The following is a 16,891-nucleotide window of genomic DNA, read 5'->3' on the forward strand; positions in this document are numbered from 1 at the left end:
TCTCGTCTTTATTCTGACACTTTTATTTTTAATCCATAAGCTATAGAATGTCATCCGGCTTTGTTCTCCTCTCTCTTAGTTTATTCTCCTGTACTTCTTTCCATAGGTCTCTTGCTCTGTGCTACATTTCTTCTACATGACTCCCATAGATTTCATTATTTCTTCTAAAATGCATGTAATGCTTATCATGTTCTTATCTTTGAGTTGACCTCTATTCAGTGTAGTTGTTCTCTTAGCTCCTCTTGGACTTTCTGAAATTTTTTTCACTTTTTCCTCTTTAAGTAACCTAACCATTTCAATACTATTTCATAAAACTTATTTTATATGAAAAGAAATCCACTTTGAGTCATTAAAATTCGGTTAAAACTCATTTAAAAATAAGTCACTTTATAGTTATTTAAAGCAAGCAAATGCCATCACTGTAAGTGGGAATGTGGTTCAGTCGTGGCACATTTATTGACTCCGAGGGCCATTAATATTAATCAGAGTTAAATATTCAACCACTTACATCCTATATACCATATTAATCTGTTTTAGTAATAACCTCATAAAATTAAATGCCGTAGATAGAAAGCATATTATTACCGTTATTATCGGTTAAAAATTTATTGGTTTATCGTATATGCAAGATGTGTTACATAAATAATCATAATAATTCAGTATGTTGATAAATTTTTGTAGAATATCCGTTGCAAAATATTTATTAATCAATATTTGCGAACGGATGTGAAATTTAAACCAAAGCGAATATAGATTATATAGGAATATCTTAAATAATAGAAGTTTCTGATATGTTTTATACGTAGGCGCCGTATCGCCATAAAGTGTATTAGGAAAATTACACTTTAATGAATAAATGTAATTTGTTACACAAATGCAAAATCTACTAATCGCTAAAGAAAAGCATTGGTCTATAATTTCCATATTTTCCTTATATGCTTACATAAGATACGACCATTTGTCATAAACTACAATGAAATTTTATTGCTTTATATTATGTATTTAACTTATGTAGAATACAAAGAAAAAATCATAATTAATTGGTTTGAATACACTATATTAATATAATGATTCGTAAAGCAGATTATTTCATAACATACTCATAAAAGAGATTTTTATCGAGTACAAAATAAATAGAGCATAAAATAAAACCTAACTATATTTGGCAAGTATAGTTCATGACGGCCATCAAAAATAATTCAAAGTTTTAAAAATCAAATAGTTAATTAGACATTTCAATGGTACCTACTTTTAAGAAAGCCAAATTATTGTTGTTGTGAAATGTCTAAAATTCAGTCTAGTTTTTTTCCTTATATACAGGGTGTTTTTTAACTACGGTACGAAACTATACAGGGTGAATCGTTAGGTCGTTTTATGAAAAAAAGTTCCTATGAACGTATGTCGGGAGTTGCTTTGTTTCTGAGATACAGGGCGATGAAGGTTCAAAAAAATAACGGTATTTTAAAAATACTATAGCTATCCTTAAACCGATTTGGTTGAAATTTGGCGCAGTTATTTGAAGTTATAAGACGCTTATTTAGCTGTAACTAGATTGAAATTATTAGGTCCAGTGGCATGTCAGTGGACACCACATGCTTATTGTTGAGAAAAACACAAGGCCAATAATTAATTGTTTTGCAACTTTTTATTTATTTTTGTATTTAAGCAACTAAAAATACAACTTTTTCGTATCTTATCTTATTATCTTCATATCTGGCTTTGTTTTCGAGAAAAAAATTTTTTAAAGTATCTTTAACTCATTCTAAAAATTATCCATGGATGACAACATGCAATAAAAACCAATTAATTCGATAAACAATTTCGACCTTAAAGTACATAAGCAAAATGTCCACCCTCCAATGCACGACTTTTTGGTCTCTTGTGTCTTGTTTACTATGATAATAAACATTCAACTTCTATGATTTTTATTATCAGATTTTTGAAATACAACAAAATAACAAATACATTGCTTCTTATGACAAATAATTGGCAAGTCCATTCAAGTACCTCCTTTGTACCTATCTGCTTTGGAGACCAACTGACAGTGATAGAATTGCTATAAGTAAAATTCAGCTGTCAATTAGCAGTGATTCATTAGTTCATCATGAATAATTTTACTAACCATGAAATGACCGACATGCACTTTATTTATGGATTAGCAAATGGAAATGCGGAAGAAGCACGAAGAATTTACCAGGACAGATATCCTGACAGAGTAATTCCATGTGCAAAAAAATTTAGAAAACTACATGCAAGATTATGTGAAACTGGGAGTTTTAATAAAAATATGAGTGGTGGAAGACCAGAAACTATGCGATAGAAGAAGATCCTTCCAATAGTATCAAGAAGATTGCACTGCAGCTTGAAATCAGTTCAAAAACCGTCTGGAAAGTTCTAAAAAGAAACCTCCTGCATCCATATCACATACAGTGTGTACAAGCTCTACTGCCTCAGGATTTTCATCCAAGATTAATGTTTTGCAGGTGGTTGATTCATACGATGGCACACAATAATAATTTCCTACCAAATATTTTATTTACGGACGAGGCAAATTTTTCAAGAGATGCTATTATGAACTTTCACAATGAACATTTTTGGGCCGACGAAAATCCCCACGTTATTAGAGAAACTCATTTTCAGCAACAATTTTCGCTGAACGTTTGGATAGGAATTATTGGTGACTACCTAATTGGCCCATTTTTTTTACCGGCAAGATTAACAGGTGAATCCTACACGGATTTCTTGCAACACCATTTATCCACTTTATTAGAAGAAGTACCCCTACAAGTAAGAGTCAACATGTGGTTTATGCACGACGGGGCTCCAGCTCATTTCAGTGTTCTTGCTCGTCAGCATCTCGACGTCATCTACCCTAATTGCTGGATTGGACGTGCAGGACCTCAAAATTGGCCGGCTCGCAGTCCTGATATGAATCCCCTGGATTACTATTTATGGGGCCATCTGAAGGATCTTGTTTATAAAACTCCTGTTCTAGATGTGAATGACTTGAGGAATCGGATAATTGTCAATTGCATTATCATAAGGGATACTCCAGGTATTTTTGAGCGTGTCAGACACTTAATGACAAATCGTTTGCAGTCGTGTATTTTATCAGAAGGTGGGCATTTTGCTCATTTACTTTAAGGTCGAAATTGTTTATCGAATTAATTGGTTTTTATTTCATGTTGTCGTCCATGGATAATTTTTAGAATGAGTTAAAGATACTTAATTTTTTTTTTCGAAAACAAGTTCAGATATGAAGATAATATAAGATACGAAAAAGTTGTATTTTTAGTTGCTTAAATACAAAAATAAATAAAAAGCTGCAAAACAATTTTTGGCCTTGTTTTTTTCTCAACAATAAGAATGTGGTGCCCACTGACACGCCACTGGACCTAATAATTTCAATCTTGTTACAACTAAATAAGCGTCTTATAACTTCAAGTGACTGCACCAAATTTCAACCAAATCGGTTTAAGGATAGTTATAGTATTTTTAAAATACCGTTATTTTTTTGAACCTTCATCGCCCTGTATCTTAGAAACAAAGCAACTCCCGACATACGTTCATAGGAACTTTTTTTCATAAAACGACCTAACAATTCACCCTGTATAGTTTCGTACCGTAGTAAGGAAACACCCTGTATAAGCAATTTTTTATTTATTATGAATATGTGCTTCAAATGTTAGCGAATCATCAAAAAGTATAGGTCAAAGGCATATTATCTATTTGTGGAATAAATAATTGCCTAATTCTTTCAATCTAATATTTAGCATTAAAAAATAGCGTACAGGATTAAGAAGAGTTTAGTTTTAAATTATGATCATCGGAGAATTTTTTTAAATTATTCAAGTCCGTGTTAAATTTGTCAATATTTTCGTTTACATAATCTAGAGAAAATTAAGTGTATATTTGAGAATCATCAGCATATTGTTGAATTTTCGAGTTTTCAATCGAATTGCTCATATCTGCAATATGTATGGAAAGGCGATTCGCTATATTTGTCTTTAACTTTTACATATTTTGTTTTCTATCCTGCAAATATGTTTTTATTAAATTATGCACCACATCCCCAAATCCCATGTTAAGCAACTTTTCCAACAAACTATCAATGCTAACCACATCAAAAGCCTTTCTCATATCAATGGACACTACCACAACCACTTGTTTTTCATCCAAAGCTCGTGAGACATAATGGATGAAATCCACAGCGGCACCAAGGGTGCTACTATTTTTTACGAAACCGTGTTGAATGTCATCAATCAGTTGAGTATTAATAAATATTAGCATTCTTTTTTTAAATATTTTTTCCACTATTTTGGAGAATACGTTCACTACCAAAATGGGCCGGTAGTTATTTATGTTTTGTTTATCGCCTGACTTAAAAAGTACAGTGTTTTCGTGCAGTGATCCGCGAAATCCCGTTACATCAGGAAGTTTTCTGGTATTTAATGAAGGATTCATAGCAGCTTGATCCAGAACAACGACGTTTGCCTCATTTCTCATCAGATTTACAATTTTTTTTTCACTAAACCGGAATTTTAATAGTTATTCCTCAATACATCCATAGATGCGTACATTATCTGTGAGCATACCTCTCGTTCAACTAATTTTACTCATAGTTAAATAGCGAACCATCTACAAAACTACTTTACTGAACAAAAACGGAAAAAAATAGATATTGTGCTAATTTTCAGCTAACGGATTTAAAATGGGAGGTCCAGCGAATGAGGAGACATTTAAAAAAAATTTAATGTCACTTGAAAAAATAATGCAAAAAGTAAGTGTCGCCTTGAGGGATTTAAGTAAGAGAGCTTATGTGTAATTATGTCCCCAAAAAAAAAAAATAAATAGCGAGTCTGAGGGTTTTTTTAAATGTTCATATTCTAAGCTGCCTGGAGTGTTTCAATAAACCTAGCTAGACTTTTTTCGATGTTCGACCCTATATATTTATTAAGATGCCAATAATAATTCTAATTCTAATCTAACCTTAGACGTTTTAATTAAAATCCCAGTAATATCAATTTTTGTTAAAATTAATATTCTTAAAGGAATTTAATGTCCTGCATTAATTTCTATTCTAGTCTCATAGAATATACCGTGTATAGTACGTGCTGTATATACTAACAAAATAGCAATAAACAGATACAGATGAATTCCAGGTAATAATATATGCAACGTTTCTTAAAATATATTTATTTCATAAAGAAGGAAATATAATTTGCAATTAGTAAAATTGCCTATTGAGATTTTCTGAGTATATAAATTACGTTACATATATGGGGTGTTTCATCAATGTCCATTTTTGTTTTTTCTAAATAATATTTGAGATTATTAAGCTATTTCAACCTAACTTTGCATCTTTTAGCATTGCAGGGTTTCTAACATGCAAAATAACATTTAAGTTTTTAATTTTTTATAATGTAACCCAATTTTTTTAAGAGTTAAATAATGAACGTATAAAGGAAATGGTACACATATTATAAATTATATAAAAGTATTGTCGGTGTCAATTGTTGAAGGCCCACGACAACGAAGTTGTCAATTTTGTTGCAATGAAATACTGAGATGTGCGATATGCATATTGCTTAAGGCCTGGCCAAGGTCAATTATAGTCGCGTTATGCCAAAACGTAAGATCTTTATTAACGCCTTTGTGAAAATTGAAGTTTTAAAAAATGAAATTCTGATAACGGAAGACACAGTAGCAACTTCACAAGTAGAAGAAAATATTAACTGAAAATTTTCAATTTATTGGTTTATTCGCTGTACTGTAATAATATTTTTTCTGATAGAGCAGCTATATCTGGCGTTACCCAGGGGTCAATTTTGGGCCTCTTAATGTTCCTTATTTATACTTCAGATTTATTAAAATCATTGAACTTTTGTAAGATTCAGGCTTTTGCTGATGACACGCAGATCTACATATGCTTTGATACGAAAGATTTTAAAGAAATGGAATTATGCATTAATGAAGATCTTAAAGTTTTATGTCAATTTTCTGAGGATCACAATTTAAAGCTTAATCCGAAAAAATTTAATGTTATGGTTTTTAAAGAATAATTTAAATATAATTATAAATAATTCGAAATTAACATTTATCGATAGTACTAAAAACTTGGAGGATCAAGAACATTTAAGAAAACTTATACAAAAATCATTTTTTTCTTTGAAAATTTTATACACTAATAGGCACATATTAAGTAAATCCCTAAAAAAAGCTTATGTGAAACTCTTGTGCTATCTAATTTTACATACTGCGATTATGTTTATGGTTTTTAACATTTGGAGAGCAACAATCGCATACAGAAGGTGCAGAATGCTTGCTTAGGGTTTATCTGTGGCAAATTTGATCATATTTCACACTTATATAAGGACCTTGGGTGATAAAAGATGAATGATCGTAATATTTTGCACTTTTCTTGTTTCTTATTAAAGATGCTAAATAATCTGTCTTCTTCCAATTCAATAAAAGAGCATTTTAAAGTTAACTATGCCGCTAATAATATTAAGATTTCTTTAATATTAAAATTATTGGAATATTTGCATATATATATATTTTTTTTTAATCTAATAATTAATGTTTTAATATATTTTCTGACTAATAAAAGAATCAATGAACTAATAGTATAGTAATTTACGTAAAATTTTTATATATCTTATTTTAGCTTAGCTAATAATATCTAAAATAATATTATAGTGTTTATGTCTTGTTCAGAGTAGCTTTAAGCTAGACTTGCGCCAGACTTAAACTGCATTAAAACAGAAATGAGGTATTGTATGAGCATTTATTCATTATGTAGATTTTTGTTTTAATACACGTCATTATTTATTTATTTAAATTGAGAAAGAAACTACAATAATAAAAGTTGCTTTAAATTTAAATGTAATCTCTTCCACCCTTTATATCGTGGCGTTTTCCATTAGGAGTAAATGTATGTTTCAGATGCGACAAAAATTGGCGAAAATCGTCAGGTTTTAAGATAAATATTGACAACGAAATTTTTTCATCATCGTTTTTCTTATAAATATTCGATATTTTTGGATGATATTCCATACCGGTTGAGATTGCAAATCTACTTCATGCACGTACAGATGTACTTAGCGCTTTACCTCATTTCAGTTTAATAAAGATGTTTTCTTGAAAAGAAGCCTTTTCTCCATAAAATAAATGCCTAACATGATTAACAATAATCAGAAACTTAAATATTCAGTTTAGTTGCACGTGAATATTTGAAGAAAGTGTATCATTGGATACAGTTAGGTGGAGGTGAAACAAAATATTGGTTCCCGAGGTCTCCAGACTTGAATTCCTTAAATTTTTCCTTTGGGGTTACCTCAAACATTTTCTTTGACTTCAGTAGAAACTGCGAAAGAATTACGGATTTTCAATAAAGAACAATTAGGCTAATACCCCGAATATTTGAACGAGTTCGGCAATCGATTTATTATAAGATACAGGCCTGCATTGCAGTTAGAGAAGTTTTTATTTTTGCTTAAAGATGTAATTCTAGCTAGCATAAATATTTTATGGCGCATCAAAAGTTTAAAAAACCATGTACAAGTGAAAACCCTACTGAAAAAAACATCCAACAACCTGGATTTAAATTGGCATAATTTTAATAAATATTTACAAAAAACAAAAAAAAAATTAAGACCCTGTATCTGCGAAACTAAGTATTTCTACTAATAAATAATAATTCTACTCGTAAAAACTATTATAAGGTTTATAAGATTCTTTAACATATTTTTAAGTAATGAAATCCGTCCAGATTTTTTCTTCGTAATATTATTGAAACACTTTATTTTTTCATAATATAAAATTATTGTTACTCTAAAAAGAAAATAAAAATTGTTTTAAGGTTATGATTTAAGAACCGTTTTATTGATTTTAGATAGGTATATTTTTATTTCATTAAAATTTTAAACCCTCAAAAACCTCAAAAGTTGGTTATCTTGGAACACGTTTCTCATTACTTCCAGGATCAAGGACTTTTAAACATCCAGTGTACTTATTACATTACGTACTACTGTGAATTATTAGGTACTCCTTGTTTGTGAGTTAATAAAGAAAAAAAAATCATTAATTTCATTGACGTGTTTAAGCAACACATTATTTAATTTGCAGGTACATGATACTGTTATTGTTTCCTATGATATGACAGGACCATACATTTACAGTAGTGACCAAAAGTAGATAGACAAAAACAATTTTGGAATTATTTTTTTGTCTAGATATTTATAAAATGAAATTAGTATAGTATTGCTACTCTTCAACTCAAGGTGCAACATGCCACGCGGAATTAGATTCTCTCTTGATTTAAGACAACGCATTATTAAAGCATATCGCGCGGGTGATCGTCGAATTGATATTGCTTGTAGATTTGATGTTAAAAGAAAAGCTGTTTGGGCAATTATCAAAAGATATGAAAGGACAGGATCATTAGAGCCAAAAAATAAATCTGGTCGACCAAAAAAAAATGGACATTAGAGCTGTACGCAAATTAAAACAAATTAGCCAGAATAACCCTTTCGTAACTTCTCGTCAAATTCAGATAGAATTACAGGCTCTAGGGATTTGTAATGTGTCCTCAAGGACTGTAAGACAAAGGTTGGTAGAAGAGAATCTATTTGCATGTAGGCCAGCAAAAAACTAAAAGAATGGCTTAGCCCGATTGGAATTTGCGAAGAAAAAATACCAGTTTTAAAATGGCCATCCCAGTCCGATTTTAATCCTATAGAAAATTTATGGGAAATTTTAGATCGTGATATTAGGGATACAAACTATTCAAATGAAGGTGAATTATTTGAACGGTTGCAACAGAAATGGAAAAATATTGGTTTTAAACTCATAGACAATCTTATTGAATCAATGCCACATAGACGTTAGGCTGTAATAGACAATAATGGGTATTTTACAAAATATTAATATTGTAGATGTAATTAAAAAAAAATACTTAAAAAAAAAGAGTATTGGTTATTTTTTAAATTTGTCTATCTACTTTTGGCCATTACTGTACGTACTTTAAAGTATATTTTATTCTCGATTGACCATTGAGCGACTTTCTCCTCAAATATTTGATGAAATTCTTCTGAAAAATCACTGTTTTTCGTCGATGTTATCCGACCTAATAATGCTGTTTTTATACTAAATATTTATATATTAAATTTAAAAAGAATAGCATAATTTAATTATATATTGCAAATATATTTTCTGCAAAAACATTGTTTTTCAATAACAGAACCCTTACCCCCCCACCCACCCCACACACTTGCTCAGTAAGAAATTCTTTTGAGAAATCACCATTTTTCGTCCATAACATCCAATCTAATAGCACTGTTTTTGTATTAAATATTTATTAATATACATTTATAATTATATCATTTTTAAATAAACAAACCGTGTTATTAAATTAGATATTAACGACGAAACCAGCTGTTACGCATACGTATTATTATGGACCACAATGATTTTTGAAAATAATTTCTTACAGGTAAGTTGTGTGGGGTGGGTGGGGGTGGTATGGGTAGCGTTAATGAAAAAGGACTTTTAATTATAAATTATAGTTCTATGGTCATAAGTTCTTTATTTTAAATCTAAAGTGTGATAATTAAATCACAGGTTTTCATGGACAAATTATTGCTATAAAATAAGAAAAAAAAAGTTTAAAATATAATTTTTAATTCATCTTGTTTTGTTAATTAATAAGACAGTAGATCATTATCACTAAAAAAAAATTCCATTTAATATACAATAAGATTAATTTAAGAAGTTTATTAAGATCTGAAGAAATGGGGGAGAATAAATAATAATTTGCTTGAAACAAAGAAAAGTTTCAAAAAATAATAGAAAATTTAAGTGTTTTAAATGAAAAAAAAACGAATATTAAAGTTCTAATTTTAGCAATTGTTTTATTAGCAACTTTATAGCATTAAATAATATCTCATTATTTTAGAACTTAACCCGCTAGTTTAGGTATGTATAATATTTATATTATTTTTAGTAGATATGTAGTAAGTTTTTAGAATATCTTTTGATGATCTCTGGTACTTGGAGGTACGTCTCTGTAACTATTATTATTACAAATACCTTATAGTATTAATATTTTTCTTTGTAAAGGAGCAAATGAGTCAGTAGTCGAATCAATACATTCGGTACCCTGCTCAAACACCAAACGCAAAGGAATATCCTGAAACTCGAACAATTGCTTCTCAGCCACATTCTTAAGGGTTTCCTGAGAATTATCTTTAATTTTTTATTCCAAGGCATTAGGCTTTAGAATAGGCAAGGGTACCAGGGGGTCTATTATATTATCTATATATATGAAAAATCTTGCTAAGATCCAAACATTAATTTTTTAAAAATTAAAATTGGTGTTATCGACGCATATCGAAAATTTTTTTGATGATCTTTATCGAACTATTATAATTAAAAAGAAAATAAAAGCATATAATAAGAAGACGGAGATTTTCATCAATAGCAACTATATAAACCCATTAAACATAAATTAACTAGAAACTAAATAATTATTGTATGGGAAGCCAAAAGGCCAAGAATAAATTATAATGAGGGTAGAGTAGAGAGGTAACTAGATACTTTAAATGCTTTTTAACCCTAAACTATCTAAAACCCTTAATTCTTAAGATTCTTAAAATATAAAAAAGTAAAATCTTAAAACTTGTAAAATCTTTCAGATAAAATGAAAAGTAATACTACAATTGATTTATTAAAATAAATAACAATAGAAATATCAGTAGATATTTCCTCCCTTAACATTTACCCAAGTAATTCCATTCATTCTAGTCAATTTACTTTAAACGACCTTCGGTTTCTTATCATCATTAACCCCAATTTCCTGTTTACCGAGAACCAAAACTTGCCTTCAATTAAGGGCTAATTATCTCTATTCTTACCTGATAAAGTGAGTCGTAAACCGGTACCCGGGGAATTCAAGTAAGTTTTTCGAACTTCCGAAATGATTTTCGGGGGATGTTTATCTCTCACTTCAAAATCTCTATAAGGAGTCGCAATCAACATGATGGAAACTGATAAAACATTCCGTTAAAACGAGCACTTAACTTGCACTAATCTATTTCACTTTTTTGCCAAAAAAGGAGACTTCACCATTAATCGGCGGGTTTTTTTTTAGAAAACACTTGCAACTTTCACTTATTTATTCTATTTTAATACGAGTATAGTCTGCATATATACGATGCACAACACACGTTGCTAAATTATATTTCAATTTTTAGAACAGTCGTATATTAATAATATCGCGATCGTAAGATATATGAATGAAACCAGACTAATGAAAGTACTACATTATCGGGCCGAGTCGGTGGTACTACTAGCGCGTTATCACGGTCGTCATAGTGACGATATTGGTTTGTTTCTGACATGAGTTAGTAGGACACAGATTTTTAGCCTGAGGCCGGGTCGAACGGTCGGTCGGTCGAGCTATGGGTTATGGTGACTTTCTACCCCTCTTCTTTATAATTTTTCTATTGTGACGAATGAGGGTTTCTTCTATTATTATAGAGACATCCCGATTTGTAGCCAACGTCTGATGGTTTTTTCTTTGTTCGTTGTTTTGTCAACAATATATTATATATTTAATAAGAGTAATTTACCTAATGCTTTTAAAGTTTATAATTCTTTTCAATTAAATTTAAACACCTTCACTATCGCTCATATATAGAGCAACTTTAAAAAAAAATCTAGTTTTTATCTCCTTTTTAAAAATAAGTCTGCTTACTTTTTATGTATTAGTAAAACAACTTTATTTATATCACAATTTTTATTTTCAATACCCTGAAGGGGGTCAATTATTGGCTTCCCTGTACATTTTATAGAAAAAATGTAAAATAACTTTTTAAATAGACCAATCTGGCAAACCCTTGTGCAAAGTTTCAAAAAATTTTAATAAGCGAATCTTGAATTATTCAATTAAATGTAATTGCAAAATTAGCAAATTTTCGGTTCAGGTAAAACCAAACGGGCACCAGTAAAATGAATATTGTCACTGACGTCAGGAAAAGTGTCAATAAATCAGTGACAGTCGATAATTGAAAACAAGTATGAATTATTCAATCGACGAAAAAATAGCCGTAATTAAGTGGCATTATGCGGGAAACAGAGCAGTATCTGACATGTTTTCAGTTTATTTCCCCACCAAGCCCATTCCGTCCATTTCAACTATTAAACGTATTGTCGATAAGTTCGAGTCCAAAGGTACCATAATAAATAATTGTAAATGTTCAACTCAGGATATCGAAAATAGAGCCGAAGAAAGAGAGAACAGAGATCTTAACCCATTAACGCCTAGCGTTACCGTATGGTCACGCTACTACGCTTACTACTACGCTTACTACTACGCTTACTACTACGCTACTATTTACGCTTTCTGTAAAGGATGCTGCGGCTCTATTTTTAGGCCGGTTGGAGAGATGGCGCTGACAGTCTCTTAAAAATAGTTCAACGTGTTGATTAGTTCATAACAGGTCTAGACGACGTTCGTACCAGACACGTGTGCGTGTAATTTATTTAGGTGTTTTTGCTATTGCGTAAAAGTGCTATGGAGCCAAACTTTGTGTAAGTATATTGTTCGAGTTTTTTTATGAAACCGTTTCTAACTTTGTTAGCCAGTGAGAAGACATATCAAATATTGTACTAGTTATTTTTTTGTCGAAATCTGAGTTATGCCATATTAGCTACAGATGCATATATCAGCCTGTTACCGTATGGTAACGCTAGGCGGTTACACTACCGAATTTTTTGTAAATTGTTTTTTTTTTGTTATAGGAGGGGTTTCTCACTTCAAGATGCCCTAGAGATTGCCTATAGTGATAATATAGACGAAATATTTATTGAACCACCCGATCTGGACGTTCTGACAGACGTAGACTCCGGGGATGAAGATGGTAGTGGATTTATTGACAATTTATTTGGCAGACAACTTAGAGGTCAAGCCGAAGTAAAACTCCTGGACAACACCAGAGTTGGTGGGTGCAGTTCTGATGATTTGTCGCGAAGTCTTGGATCACTTCGTGCTTCACCAAAACATAGGTCTCCTTCGCCATCACAAAACAAAGCAACTTCGATAACACAAATTACTGTTGATGTAGAGGACTGGTCCAAGGAGATTTGCAACCAAATTACCAAATTTTTCTAACATGTGACTTCAAGCCGTATCAACATTTAAGTCCCGTGGAATTATTAGAATTGTTTATCAATGATGACATCATACATATGATGATCGAGGAAACGTCCAGGTATGCCTTATTCAAAAACTGTCCGGAGCCTAAAGTATCTGTAGGAGAAATGAAATGCTACATTGGCATTCTTATTATTAGTGGGTATATTGATTTACCAGGAAAAAGGTTTTACTGGGACTCAAATAATGACATGAGAAATGAACTGGTTAACATGTCTATGTGCAGAGACCGGTTTTTGCAAATTTCGCGTTTTATTCACTTCGCTGATAATTGTAAACCAGAGCTGTCTGATAAAGTGTGGAAAATGCGTCTACTAATGGACAAGATCAAGGAAAACTTTTTAGCTTATTTTGAGCCTGAAGAGCATCTATGTTACGACGAATCTATGATTCGATACTTCGGAAAACGCAGCTGCAAGCAGTTTATTCGAGGTAAGCCAGTTCGTTTCGGCTATAAAATGTGGTATATGAATACGGCTTCCGGTTACCTCATCAACTTTGAAATGTATCAGGGAAATAACCCCCGCCGCTCCCCTGAGTATGAATGAGTATTCGGTAAAGTATCACCGCCCATGGTGCAAATGCTAAAAGAAGTAGAAAGAGTAAAAGGTTTCAAACCATATAAACTCTATTTTGATAATTTATTTACAGGCGTAAAGCTCCTTAAATATTTACGAGATAAAGGGTAACAAGGTACTGGAACTGTGCGTGAAAATAGATTACCTAAGGGATGCTATCTTACAGAAAAAAAGACCTTTGAAAAAAAACCGAGAGGTACTACCGAATCTATCCTTGATAAGGGAAATGGGATTTCATATGTTCGCTGGGCTGATAATGGAGTTGTCACTCTGGCATGTTTTGGAGTACAACCAATTGGATCTGTGCGCCGATATTCAAGTGCCGAAAAAAAAGTAGTTCAAGTGCCTCGGCCGTTTGTGATTGGAACTTACAATTCTTATATGGGTGGCGTTGACCTTATGGACGAGAATATATCGGGATACCGCATTGGTATAAGGGGTAAAAAGTGGTGGTGGAGTATATTTACGTGGCTAATGGATGCGTGTGTGCAGAATGCTTGGCAACTCTACAAGAAATCTGGAGGAACTCTTCCGCAATTAGAGTTTAAAAGGGAAATAGCGAAATTTTATTTGAACTCTTTTGGAGTTCCACCAAAAGATCCTGGTAAAGTTTCGACATCTTCAAGCTCAGTTTCCTTGAACAGGGTATCGGATGATATTCGGTATGATAAAAGGGATCATTTGGTTATTCGAGTTCCCCAAAACAAACGGCAACGTTGTGCTGGAGAGGGCTGTTCCGCAGTGGGAAGAACAATGTGTAAAAAATGCGACGTGGGTGTTTGTATTGACTGTTTTTCTTTATTTCATACAAAGTAGCTTTTCAATGAAAGTAGATTTTAGTCTAAAATAACATTTTTTGTTTTTTACTTTAAAATAAATGACACTGAACAATTCTTTGTATTTTTTCACAAATTATTATAACTAGGTAGTTAAAACGCCTAGTGTTACCATATGGTCACATTTAATTTCGGCTACAGTATTACCAATAAAACTAAAAAATTGCTGTCAATCCTTGTATAGTATCCTAAAAACCTAAAAAATATTCATTTGATATTTCTCTGCCAAAAAAAAATTAACCAGGCGTTAAGGGGTTAATATTCTACTGAGTGTGGAGGAAAACAAGATGGTTAGTACGAGGGTTCTTAGGCAAGAGGTAAATAAACATCATACAACGGTATTGCGCACTTTAAAAAAACACAAATATTTTTCGTATAAATTCGAAAAACATCAAGAGCTGTAGGAAGGAGATGAAGAGCAAAGAATGGGAATTTTGTTTTGAAATGATGGAAAGAACAAATAGAAATATTTGTTTTACCGATGAATGTACATTTACCCTCAACAATGAACCAAATCAGAATTGCCGGTATTGGAGCCAAGAAAATGAACATCGCTTTGTTCATACTCGGACACAATATCCCAAAAAACAAATGTATTCGTGGGAATTATCGGACACCATATTATTGGACCCTTTTTTATGGACTATAACCTAACAGCTAAAACCTATTTGGACTTATTTTAAAATCAAATTGTACCCGCCTTGGAAGAAGTTGTTCAGGAAGATCAAATGATCTGGTACCAAATGGATAATTGCCCGGCCCATAATACCCGTATGGTTAGAGAGTGCTTGGAAAATGCTTTTAACGGCAATATTATTGGTCCACGCTACCGGATACTTTGGCCAGCCAGGTCACCTGATCTTTCACCGAATGACTTCTTTTTGTGGGGTCATTTAAAAAGTGTCAAATTTGAGAATCTAAACCAGTTACAAAACGCTATTTTGTTAGAATGTAATAAAATAATAATTGTTATTGGTTTAACTTCATCGTTATATTAAATAAAAAAGTAATGTTAACTTGTCTTACTTTGAATGTATGGTTGTGAGATTGATAAAACGAAAAAAAAAACATTTCTTGTATTCGGCTGTACGTCAGATTTGACAAAGCCTTATAACAAATTGTTTGCTGGTGGCTGGTGTCTGGTTTTACCTGAACCGAAAATTTGGTAATTTTGCAATTACATGTAATTGATAATATAATAGGTAATAATTTAAGATTCGCTTATTAAAATTTTTTGAAGCTTTGCATAAGGGTTTCCCAGATTGGTCTCTTCAAAAAGTTATCTTACATTTTTTCTATAAAATGTACAGGGAAGCCAATAAATGACCCCCTTAAAATTTACATAGGATTTCCTATGTGCCGCTCGGCGACGCACCACCCCGTATATTAAAATAACTAAAAAGTTCACTTAAAATATACGAATTACTCTTATCAAATATATCTTTAGTGTATGAACAATAGTTTCGGTATTTTGAAAATCGTTAATCACTATTAAAAAAAATTAAGTCCGTTTGTAGGATTATACCCTCTTGCTTTGACTCTGGGATCCATTGAACGTGTTCGGAATTAATTCTGAGGACAATATCCTTGTTCCGCGAACGTCTAATTTTTACCTCCGAATGAGGTTTTTTTTGTGTTCCGCGAACGACAAAACTTAAGAGCGCATGCACTTTAATCCCGAAGTAAAGGATGGGCCATCTCTTGGTCCGATTTTGACAGCCTGTCGATAGTGGCGCTGTCAACTTTAGCACCATATGTTGTTGATTATAGTTTAGTTCTAACCTTCCGCTGAACAAATATGAATCGGTTTTCTTTAGAACAACGCTTTGAATGAAAGTGTGATGAGTGAAACAGTGCGAAAATTGGGTACAAAATTTGGAAGAAATGAAGCGCCCACCGCGCGTGCTATTGGAAAATTGGTGCGTAAAGTTCGTGAAACTGGGATGCTGGTCGATGCCAGATGTGTGCCGCATACACGCCTGGTGCGTACAGCTGAAGCAATCGCTGCAGTGACCGAAAGTGTTCGTCAAAACCCCAGAACATCGATCCGGCGCAGAACTCAACAAGTGGCCATTTCACGAACCACTCTGAGGAAGATTTTGCATTAAGACCTCAGTATGTTTGCCTACAAAATCCAACGCATTCAGAAATTGAAATCAAATGACCTTCCACAACGTTTACGCTTGGCAGAGTGGGCTTTAAATGAGTTGAGCAATGGGCCAAATTTCGCACAAAAAATCATCTTTCCTGAAAGAAGCATCATT

General features: G+C 32.2%; 2 protein-coding genes across 2 annotated transcripts in view; one reads left to right on the forward strand and one right to left on the reverse strand.

Annotated features, from left to right (window-relative positions):
* The window catches only part of LOC126735777 (uncharacterized), a 54,728-nt gene extending 43,341 nt beyond the window's left edge, over positions 1–11,387 (reverse strand). The window contains exon 1 of the mRNA XM_050439886.1: positions 10,914–11,387. Coding sequence (XP_050295843.1) covers positions 10,914–11,037 — 124 coding nt within the window. The 5' untranslated portion in view covers positions 11,038–11,387. The remainder of the gene's footprint in view (positions 1–10,913) is intronic.
* A 672-nt stretch (positions 11,388–12,059) lies between these two features.
* On the forward strand, positions 12,060–13,420 carry LOC126735904 (uncharacterized). Its single transcript, XM_050440022.1, has 2 exons — positions 12,060–12,591; positions 12,802–13,420. The coding sequence occupies exons 1-2, from the start codon at positions 12,575–12,577 to the stop codon at positions 13,169–13,171; spliced, it is 387 nt and encodes a 128-aa protein (XP_050295979.1). The 5' UTR covers positions 12,060–12,574; the 3' UTR covers positions 13,172–13,420.
* The last annotated feature ends 3,471 nt before the right edge of the window (positions 13,421–16,891 follow it).

This window comes from Anthonomus grandis, chromosome 1 (assembly GCF_022605725.1).
Source record: "Anthonomus grandis grandis chromosome 1, icAntGran1.3, whole genome shotgun sequence".
In the NCBI taxonomy this organism is placed as follows: Eukaryota; Metazoa; Arthropoda; class Insecta; order Coleoptera; family Curculionidae; genus Anthonomus; species Anthonomus grandis.